The 11,025-nt window shown below is 31.4% G+C and overlaps 2 protein-coding genes across 2 annotated transcripts; one reads left to right on the forward strand and one right to left on the reverse strand.

Moving 5' to 3' along the window:
* The first annotated feature begins 718 nt into the window (after positions 1-718).
* LOC148233309 (protein Fer3-like) lies at positions 719-5,841 on the forward strand. The gene is made up of 4 exons (XM_088190008.1): positions 719-865; positions 953-1,046; positions 4,970-5,145; positions 5,485-5,841. Exons 1-4 carry the CDS (start codon positions 821-823, stop codon positions 5,659-5,661), a joined length of 492 nt encoding a protein of 163 aa, XP_088046134.1. The 5' UTR covers positions 719-820; the 3' UTR covers positions 5,662-5,841.
* Positions 5,842-8,322: 2,481 nt separating this feature from the next.
* On the reverse strand, positions 8,323-10,404 carry LOC148233310 (zinc finger protein-like 1). The gene is made up of 6 exons (XM_088190215.1): positions 10,189-10,404; positions 10,001-10,112; positions 9,733-9,926; positions 9,394-9,664; positions 8,958-9,081; positions 8,323-8,886 (listed from the first exon to the last, which is right to left on the reverse strand). Exons 1-6 carry the CDS (start codon positions 10,288-10,290, stop codon positions 8,697-8,699), a joined length of 993 nt encoding a protein of 330 aa, XP_088046341.1. The 5' UTR covers positions 10,291-10,404; the 3' UTR covers positions 8,323-8,696.
* Positions 10,405-11,025: the final 621 nt, after the last annotated feature.

Here is an 11,025-nt window from a genome sequence, read left to right on the forward strand (position 1 = left end):
TTGAATACTGCATGATTGTATGAAATACAACAATATTATTTTCACCCGTCGTAATTACAAAATAAAATATATCATTGTTTTATATGTTTGGATATATACATTATATTTATGATAAAATTCGTGTTTTTATATTAAATTGTAAATTATGAAAAAAAAAATATTTTTATGTAATTAAATATGCAGAAGTGAAGAGATCAAAGTCAATAACAATTATTTCATTTTTATTGAATGCGAAAAAGGACATTTAACACATTTCATTAGTACAAGTAATTATAGTCATATATAAATATTTAATGTAAGATTAAATATATTCCTCTGTATTTAAAAAAAATATATAATTGGATAAAATTAGTCAAAAATAAATGTATATTAAAAAACGCTTGTGAAGCATTTTCATCCAATATAAATCAGAATTGGTATAAGAAAACTACACTACAGCACACAGGATATGAAACTAAAATTTTATGAAACACTCGAGAAAATCGATGAAAATAACCACGCCCACCTCGGGAAATATCCAATCAGTCTCGAGGAAAACTCCTCTGGAAACAATCACCAATCAGAAGCCAAAAAGCTGACTCCTAGGCATATGCAATTGGTGGACTATCAAAACATGCAAAATTAGACCTAATGCCAGTATCACTGAAGTTATATTTTCGCTAATACATTTTACCCTTCGCCCTTAAATATTCACGTTAAACGAACGTCCAGAGGGGTCGCAGATTTTTGGTGACATTATCAATCCAACCTTCGCGACTGAAGGACGTTAAAATTTATTTGGTAAATAAGGGTACGAATTAAACGAGCACATAAAATACAAATGTCCATACCGAACGATCCTGTGCACGTCTGGAATAATACACCGGTAAATATATCACTAGTTTAGTGGCAAATTGTGAAATAAATACTGTTGTAAATATATGTAAAAGTTTTCGTAAATATGTTCTATCAGAACGGGGATTTAACGGGATACGGCGCTTTGTGGGCCGATCATCAGGCGCCCGCTTATCCGGACTTATTGGCCGGTTTTCCGCATCCTGATCTTGGTGAGTTAAGTTCATATTTTCCCTAGTTAAATTTTCTAATATTAAGTTTTCTTATATGCGCTTCAAATAGTCAATAATTGAAGGGTCATTGCAAAATTTGCATTTACTTAAAAAAACTCAAAGATTTATCTGATCTTGCAGCACCAATTTTTTTCATTAACTTTATATAAGATATAAAAATCTACTTCAATAAAAATATATGTATTGCAAAAATTTATATTTTATTCAATGGAAATCTCTAACTGCGTAGCGCGAATTTTTTTAATTTTTACTAATGATAATAGTTTGCTAGTTGTTTCTTTTAAAGCGTCAACTAAAGGCTTGCTATTTTTTTAAATTACGCGGTCAAAATAAAATATTTGCCACAAAAGTAACACAATTCGATTTTTTTCAAATTAGGTATTGTCGATATCGTCGATTTTATTTTTTAAAATTCCAGAAAAATAATAAGTATTTTTTTTCAAAAACATAATGCTTTATTTTGTTGTATGAATATTTTCTTTCATTTGCGCAAAAACATAAGTGATTCGTCATTACGATTGTTTTAGCGAGATTTTGTGTTTTGAACTGGAAAGCATTAGATCAATTTTCAGTTCAGTATAACGTGGTCCGTAAGATCTAGATTGGTATTCCATAGGTCACAGGCTCGAGTCACGGCAGCAGCATCGAATTTTTATTATTAAAAACCGACCCCAGCTGCAAGGTTATAAATTAAAATACAGATAAAACATTTATAATTATTCATTTATAAGTCAGCGTTTCCCAGACTTTCAGTCTGATGTTTAATACTTACTTGTAGGTATTCGTTATGTCTGACTGACTTACCCAGTTGGTACAGATTTATCTCATTGTAATGCATTTGGCTTACGCCTGTCAGGTTACGACGGAAATTTTTTTATTTACTTTATCATTCATCAGTTTTTAATTTATACGTCCATCTTTTATTTCATTACATAGTAAATAGCACTCCTGAAAATAAATAAAAAAACGATTAAATGATGTTTAAACTAATATTAAAAAAAACGGTTTTTAATTTTTACAAAAAAATGATATTCTAAATAATGTTATAAACCCAACAAAAAGTATTTTTAAATGTATTAAAATGGATAAATATAGCACAAAAATCAGTAATAATTTCACAACAAAAAATGAAGCATTTTTTTTAATTTTTACTTTAGAAATTCATTTATAATTATAAAATTAAATAATCTAGAATTCAAAACTCAACTTTTACTGACATTACTGTGTATTCTATATTATTATTTACTACATAATTTTTTTTACGGAGTTTTTCAAAAAAAAAAAATTTAGCCGCTATTTTAAAACAAAACCTTATCAGACTAGCTAACGATCTCAAGCAATATATTTATAAGATCTATTTTCAAAATAAATCGCACCAAGAGTCCCTTTGTAATAAGTAATATATTTCATAAGAAATCTACTAAATATATTGCTTAAATAATTTACCTAAAACATGTGTTATTTGAAAAATTAAGCAAAATATTGATTACTAACGTAGAGTACGCTCGGGATAAGGATTCCGGTTTGTTATTGTGTTCGTGAACTGTGTGGCTCAAAACAATTTCGCTCAGAATATTTATTTTTTTTATTTTAAAAGAAAATAGATGTTTATTTAACATACATACATCTGAGCTAAGTTGGAAATTTCAACGGACATTTAAAAATATATTATATAATCGAAGAAACCGGACATTGATGTCATTAATTAAATATTTGCAAAATTCAAAATCTTTCACTAGTCAAAAAAATAAATCTTTAGCTATTCTTCAAAAGCAAAAATATATAAAATGGGGAAAGAAATTATTCGCAGATTGTTTAATGGCTCGACGACTCTATTAAATCATTAGAGTCCATTGAATAAATTAAAATATTATCGTTGGCGCAACGATAAGAATAATAACTTTTTTAAGCCTTACAGAGAATAGTGTAAAAAAACCAACAACGTACGGATTAATGGAAAAATAATTAAAATATTTTAATCTACGGGTAAGAGAACGAATAACTTACAGTGTATATTTGAAGCCTTGATATCAATTAACCCAAATATGCCCAAGAAATTTTGTTCTCTTAAAATTTCATTTATAAATAAAAAACAGTGGCACGAGTTTAGTGACCTACACATGGGACAGTGGGCATATCTGGGTTAAACCAATATCAACACAAAATTATTTGAAATAAATCACTAGAGAAGATCGAACTTCTGTGCCACACTGCACTTTAATGACGAATACCAGCGTTGACGAATCAGCGACTGTCCTTAAAAGAGAAAACGAGACAACGAAGTCCACGCTACATCGCTTCTCCGGCAAACCGGCATCCTTATCCCGAGCGTACTCTAACCCTTTGGATGCTTAACAACAATATATCGTAGTTCGTCATTTCATAAAGTAAATGCTAACAAAAATCGTTGTTGACGTCATGTTGCTCGAAAAAATAGATTAATTCATGAACTTTTTACCCCATTAGTATGACAAATGGCATGAAACAGTTTTTGAATGTATTTAATTTTAATAATGTTTGGAAAGAACCAATGAATATGTGAAAAAGAACAATTTTTAAAAACACTGTAGCATCCAAAGGAATTAATTTTACAAGAAATCGCAAATCAATGCTTTTTCCAGCAACCAATAAAGTCTACTAATGTTTTTTTTTATGTTTTGATCAAAAATATTAATAATATATAGCAATAAGTTAAAGTAAAAGATAGTGTTTTTGTGAGTAAAATTGATTGAAAATTACTTTTAATTTCAATAAAATGTTACTCAAACCCTAAAAAAGCACAATAAAATATGTTTCTCACTTTGTGTATATTTACATAAAGAGCTCTATATTCACCAAATTAAGATTGAAAAAGCCGACTAATGTTCGCAAATACCAGATATGATAGAAAACGTCTGATAAAAACGACAATATGCCTAATGTACCCATGCTATTTATTTTAATCGTAAATTTAAAAAGAAAACATCGTGTTTTAATTCCTCCATCTTTGATAATATAGATCACTTGCTAATTTGCACTTTGAACGCTACATTGATATTTAAGTAAAGATGTATTCTCTTTGTTTCTTCACGTTTCAAATTAACATCGCATTATTTCATTTGGTATGAGAGGCTTTATCATATAACTTTTTGTAACACATGGTCCATCAGCACACTGATAATATCGATCATACACCCGAGTCACAGCTAGCTCGTAGCGATTATAATTATGGGATACCATGGTAATATCTGAAAGATTAATTAGAATAATTCAGACCCTCCTATAAACCATCACAACCAGGTATAAGGTGAAAAATTTGATCAATTTATTTTTATTTTTTATATGAATAAAATAAATATTGAGTGTTACAGAAAGAGGTATAAATGTATTTATTGCAAAATCTAAGCTTCCGAGTGTCGGATCTCCATTACTTTATCTATTAGTTTATGCCTTTACAATTCTCCATAGGTAACAGTAAAAAAATATTAAATGCTTTTCATTTTCGTTTATACAAAAAACGCGTGAGTCTTTAAATATTATATTTTGGATGTCACAAATATTTGGAGGAGAGGCAGCAGAAACAATAAGCACGAATCGATACAAAAACCTTATGCGTGTTCTGATTTGTTGCATTATATGAATCAATAATAATTAAAAAAAATATATTGTATATCGGATCCTAGCACATACGAGAATTCATAATGATTCGGATCTCATTGCTTATATTAATTACAAGTAACCATCGTTGCTTCATATAATGCAGCAAAATTATTGATATTACTATAACTGATATTAAAAAAAAACATACATTTGTTGAGTTAGTCTATAATATTCTCAACGCCTCGCAATCATTTACAAAAGGATTTTTTCACAATTTTTTATTATTTTGTTACGGAATAAATTTTTTTTTTGATTGCTAAAAGTGTGGGGCGGCGGAGCACTGGGTGCAGGAGGTCGCGGACCCCGGGGGTCTTCAGCCCCGGGAAATAAGAAACCGAGGCGACGCGTAGCATCTGTGGCGCAGCGACGGGCGGCGAACATTCGGGAGAGGCGTCGAATGTTCAACCTCAACGAAGCCTTTGACAAGCTCAGAAGAAAAGCAAGTTATATCATTTATATTATTGATACTTTGTATAGAATTTACCTTTGATTTTGAGCAGACTATTTATAGACAAAAAACTATAGGATTTTGCACCACGATAACGCACATTATCACACTTCAATTTTTAATCAAGCCGCAGCCTTCTGTGGCATTATACTTTGAAGGAAACGTGTATTATACTTTGAAGGAAACAATATCAATATTGATAAATAGATGAATAAATACATTTTGAAATTAAAAGTGTACTTATTACCATATTGTGTGAATGATAATTTTATTAATATACTGCAGTATTAATGAACAAATTATAATTTGAGTATATTAATATTTACACAGGTTCCGACTTTCGCATACGAGAAACGTCTATCTCGTATCGAAACTCTCAGATTGGCCATCACTTACATCGGCTTCATGTGTGAGCTGCTCCATGGCGCTCCACCCCAGAGGGACCCGCGAGGCCCTCCAATGCCATCCAGACACTTCTTGGACCCAGAAATTTCCTGGTGTGCATAAGAAAAAAATATGACATTGACGACTCTACTTGTGGGCTTCCAATATATTTAACTAATTAGTAATTATTATTGATGTATATTATTTGTTATTTTTTTATTGTGTGTAGCATAATATAAAACATTCAATAATGTGTACGTAAATTTATTTGACAATAAATATGTTTCAAACCTGATAATAAAATTAATTAGTTGTAGCGTCCGTGAAAAATCTATAAATCAATACATTTAAAGATTGGTTTAAAGGTCGCGATAGCGGCAAGTCCTTTGGAGTGTTGTTTCAAAATGTGTGTTATTAAATTTATTCCTGGATTTCCTATCCTCGTACATATGGAAATGTTGAAATCATTTACATAATTTAACTAGCATCTGCAAGATAAATTATATTTTCACTGATAAAAATATATAGCTACTGGTGAAAAGATATTCCGATATGATTTCACTGAAATAATATATTTTAAAAGAGAGACTGTGTTTTTTAGATATTCGTTGGAGAGAACCTGTAAATTTATGGTTTAGAATCAGGAACGTCAGCTTTTTCTAATATTTCTAGTTCATTAAGATTTCTAATATTTAATTAAATGACTTACTGTTTTCTAACCAAAATTCAATGTACAAAATAATCTTAAATCAATAACAATATTTGGAAATATTGGTTTTATTTTATTTAGCAACTGTATAGGTAAAATATTTGTAATTTCAATTTTTGCATAATATATTCACCAAGATCAAGTTATTTTTATTTGTTAGTTTTTTTCATATGAAACTGAATGGATTATTTATTTATTTTGCCGCATTAAATCCAGTTGTCAAATTACCCATAATACAATCTATATAAATATTAAATTTATATAATTCAGCTGGTGCTGTTGTTGATTCTTCGTTATTTTTTGCTTCTTTATTTTTCAATGATCTAAAATTTCAGATCGAATACCTAAATTAACTGCTACTAATTTACATTCGTTAAATATTCCCTCTCATGTCTAGTATTATTTTAAGTTTCAAAAAGAAATAAAGTCAACAATAATTTGCAAACAAATTTTAACACAAAGGAAGACCTCTTAAGAAAATTCAATCTGTCCATTTGAATAACAATGTCTATTGCAGAAGTACTTCCTAGAAAGCGGATGCTTTTAAAAGCTATGTTTAGCTTCTTTTATTTCTTGTATGTATAAAAAAAGGCTAAAGGAACTTATACTTGAAATACATCAGTACATACATCTCAAACAACTAATTTAGTTCAGATTCGAAGTTATGAGCTAATTTAATCATTTTCTCTGCCATACAAGCTCCTTGGTGGACTTTTTGAATGAGTATTACTTAATAGGACCCAAGAGTGGTACGGTACGTGACGTTGTGTTATACATATACGAGGGAGGTTGATAATTATTCAGCCAAGGCACGATAACACAACTTTTTTCATCAAAACTAGTTTAATTTCTCAGCATAATCTCCTTTTAGCTTTATACATTTCTTTCAGCGAATCTCCAATTTGTCGATGCCCTCCAAATAATACGAGTTCTGGAAGCCCTCAAAATAGGCCTCTGTTTCAGCGATGACCTCCTCATTCGACCCAAATCTCTTAGCACGGAGGCATTTCTTCAAATTTGGGAATAATTAATAGTCGTATATGGGCAAATCATGAGAATATGGTGGATGAGGAACCAATTCATAGCGCAATTCGTCAAATTTTGTCATTGCAACTTTTGATTTGGCGCCGGTGCGTTGTCCTGGTGGAAGAGCGCTTTTTTATTCGACAAATGCGGTCGCTTTTGGTTAAAATCTGCGTCAAATCGGTCCAACACCTCTGCATAATATACTCCCGTGATCGTTTTTCCCCTTTCAAGGTAATTGATGTGAATTATACTGGTCGCACCCCAAAAACCGAGGTCATGATCTTGTTGGCCGACAAACACAACTTGGTTTCTTCGGCTTCGATTCGTTGGGAGCTGTCCACTGTTTCGACTGTTTCTTTGTCTCTGGTGTTTTGTGATGTATCCATGTTTCGTCCACGGTTACTAAACGGCGTAAAAATCCTTCTTATTGCGGTTTAACATGACCAAACACTCCTTCGAAATGGCCAGATGATCGCTTTTGTTGTCGACAGAGAGAAAATGCATCACCCATCTGGCAGACCTTCCGCATTCCCAAATATGTATGTGAAATGTTGAGTACCGATTCGATTGAAGACCCATAGTCTCAGATATCTCGCGCTTTATCATTTCATGGATTTAATCAACCATTTCTGGCGTGGTGATCTCATTTAGACGGCCTGGACGCTCATCATTAAAAATGCTAGTACGACTGCGTTTTTTATTGTTGATATTGAAGGCGCAGTCCCCATAAACATTGTTTAATTCAGTGTTGGTCCCATCGTTCGTTTTATTTTTCAAAAACAAATATCTAATCACTGTACAATATTCGATTTTATCCATTTTTGTAAAAATTTAAAAGTTGTTCGCTTTCGATGACTGTTGAACACAAACTAAATGACGCAGCAGTCTGACAATTGACAAGTAGACATGTAAAAATTAGTATTTATGAATAACTCTATTTCAGTGATACTGGTAGCGACATCTCTTGACTAGGCCGGCTAATTATCAACCGCCCCTCGTATCTAACTTAATAAAAAAAAAATATTGACGGGAAAAGAAAAACGCATTAATTAATTTAGCAAGGCGGTTTTAATATACATTTTTTAAACTTGAGAAATAAAACTGATACAAAAATGTAATATTTTAGATAATATATTATTTCTAAACAGGAAAATAATGTCATATGTATTGTGTATAAATATGTATAATATATTAACTGAACTGAATTATATAATATAATAGATCCACTTTAAAACATTATGATAGAATATAACTACAACAATTACCATAATTTAATAAAACCTAATTATGTTACATACACAAATCAATAAATCATAATAGAATAAAACTATAGTATGTTATCATATAATATTTTTTTAAATGCACATCATTGGAAAAGTTTCAAATACACTAATTCACTGGAATCTTTACGTCCAATTAAATGTTAAGCTTGGATGTGAATGTTTGGATTATTTTTGTAGTGCAGATTCGGGTCGTTCTCGATCGAAGCTCGTCCTATCTTCATTAGAATGAATATTATGAATATTACGACTACCGCTATTATCACAATAGTCATCACACCTCGTCTGTTGAAATATCCTGAAGGTCGTCTTCGCGCCGGTGGTAAAGTATTTCTGAAAATATCAATCAACGTCAATAACAATAATAATGTCACACGTCGTCTTTAATTATTTAAAGTACTCACTTCCACCATCTAACGAGCCACTCGACTGCCGACTTTCGCTTATATTTGTCGTCATCGTGATCGAAACGTGAAGCGTTGTGTCTGGCGGAATCGGCAGTGTCGTATATTTTTCGAGGAGCGTGACCTAAAAATATTTGAATTAAATAATCGATCTAATTCAATATGGCAAAATATAAATGTAAATATAAAAGATCATATATAAAAATGGAAATGTTACTGTAACCTAATCAATTAACATTCTTTATAAGGTTATCAAGCATTGAACAGAAGAATAAAAATGACAATTGTATTGTGGCCACTCAATGGTTATTTTGCTACCGAATCAATGTTAACCGGTCATGCCATTGAGATACATATAGAAACTGATTCTGCTCTGAAAATATTGATTATCTCGAAATTGCATCTTCGTCAATTAACACATTTAAATAGTACAAACCATAGTTATCGAAACTGTCTTCTGGAACTTGAACGACAGAATATGGAGGTCCGCTAATCTTCCTCGTATAGCTCTCGTCGTCGCTTGCGCCAATTGGAGTCACTCTATGCGGAGTCGAACTTCCAATAGAGTCCGAGTGAGCGGAAAAACTTGCATTCGTAGAATTTACACTGTGTATGTATCCATTTGGTCCATATTGACTATCGTTATTATCCGTTACGATTGAATTATTATGCGCAGTCATAGACTTGGTGTCAGTCTCTTCACACAACTGTAAAGATAGTCGAATATAATGATTAAAAAGCAAATGATGGTATTTTTTGTTAATATACTACTCACTAATGATAGGCCTAAACCGGCTCTAGCCCAATTCACACCGGCCAATTTTTCTCGTAGAACGTCGGCTACGGGCGAAACCAAATTCGAAGGCGGAAATAGAGCAGATTGGCAAGTCGGACATTGATAACCAGCGGGAGCAGTCGTTCGAGGTAATTTTCTAAACATTGACTCTAAGCATGACCAATGGAAGACATCTACAAAAAATATATATATTCAGTATAGATATATAGTATTAAATATAAATGTAAATATAATATAGACGTATTACGGTAACAAGTGAGTCTTAGGCATTCTTGATTGCCAAGTTGTTGAGTGCATAATACGCATATAGCGTTATAGTCGCTATCTTGAAGCCATTGTATGTATGATTGTACAATGCACTGAAAACACAAAAACATTTGATAAATCTGGTGTTTATGGGTTTATGGTGTGATAAAATGGGAATTAATTACGAACCTTCGGATGATTGGTGACCATGCAATGTTCACACACGTTCACACGATGCTCGAAGCAAAATTGATTGGTTACTCTTCTTTTGGGACATTTACAAAGCCCCATGATTAATCGATTTAAAACTGTAGACGATTATTTGACTTGCTTCGTAATTCACGGCCGGCCACGTCTGCCTGACAGATACTTCAGTGCTGCCATACGGAAAAAGGTGTGTGCTACAAAACCTATATACTTTTTTTTAAATAAAAAAGAGGCTTTAACAATTTAGACGGCAATAAACGTATAAAACTAGTACATAAAATAAATTGTAAGACAACAAAATTTTAAAATCTTGGAAAAACAATAAAAATAACCGTTTTTCGAGCACTTGAGGGCAGGGAGAAAGGAATAGTTTAGAGACCACCTACTTAAACGATAGAGTAAAACATTTTTTTATATAGGTTCTAGAAAAAAAATAATGCATAATATTTCTTGATTTAGTACTTTGGTGACCTATACAAATTAGTTTTATGCATAATTCTTATTATATAGTGCTCTAGGTTATTTATATTTTGCTCGAAATTTGCATATCAAAAAATCCATATTTAAGATTTTACTATTTGGCTTCTTATATTACAAGTAATCGTAACTGACACTTTTTGCTGGTGTTCTAAAGAGAAATTTCCAAATTGTCTTTTTGTCGTCGTTTATGCACGCACGCAAACGCATTTCCTAATCAATACTGATAATATCCAGCAAGTTTGCAATAACACACAATATATTTTTTACATTTTAAAAAAAAATATAATATAAATCATATGTGTATTTTTTATTCTAGATATAATAGTAATGTCATTATAA

This window comes from Plectrocnemia conspersa, unplaced genomic scaffold (genome assembly GCF_051122295.1).
Source record: "Plectrocnemia conspersa isolate PC_06_02 unplaced genomic scaffold, ASM5112229v1 ptg000008l, whole genome shotgun sequence".
Classification (NCBI taxonomy): domain Eukaryota; kingdom Metazoa; phylum Arthropoda; class Insecta; order Trichoptera; family Polycentropodidae; genus Plectrocnemia; species Plectrocnemia conspersa.

What these genes read in the sequence shown, in the direction of transcription:
- LOC148233309 (XM_088190008.1), top strand. Translation starts at nt 821, where the DNA reads ATGTCCATACCGAACGATCCTGTGCACGTCTGGAATAATACACCG. An exon ending in ACGTCTGGAATAATACACCG is followed by an intron (nt 866 to 952) that starts GTAAATATATCA and finishes ATGTTCTATCAG; the next exon opens with AACGGGGATTTAACGGGATA. An exon ending in TTTTCCGCATCCTGATCTTG is followed by an intron (nt 1,047 to 4,969) that starts GTGAGTTAAGTT and finishes GATTGCTAAAAG; the next exon opens with TGTGGGGCGGCGGAGCACTG.
- LOC148233310 (XM_088190215.1), bottom strand. Translation starts at nt 10,290, where the DNA reads ATGGGGCTTTGTAAATGTCCCAAAAGAAGAGTAACCAATCAATTTTGC. An exon ending in TGGTCACCAATCATCCGAAG is followed by an intron (nt 10,113 to 10,188) that starts GTTCGTAATTAA and finishes TTGTGTTTTCAG; the next exon opens with TGCATTGTACAATCATACAT. An exon ending in CCTAAGACTCACTTGTTACC is followed by an intron (nt 9,927 to 10,000) that starts GTAATACGTCTA and finishes TATTTTTTGTAG; the next exon opens with ATGTCTTCCATTGGTCATGC.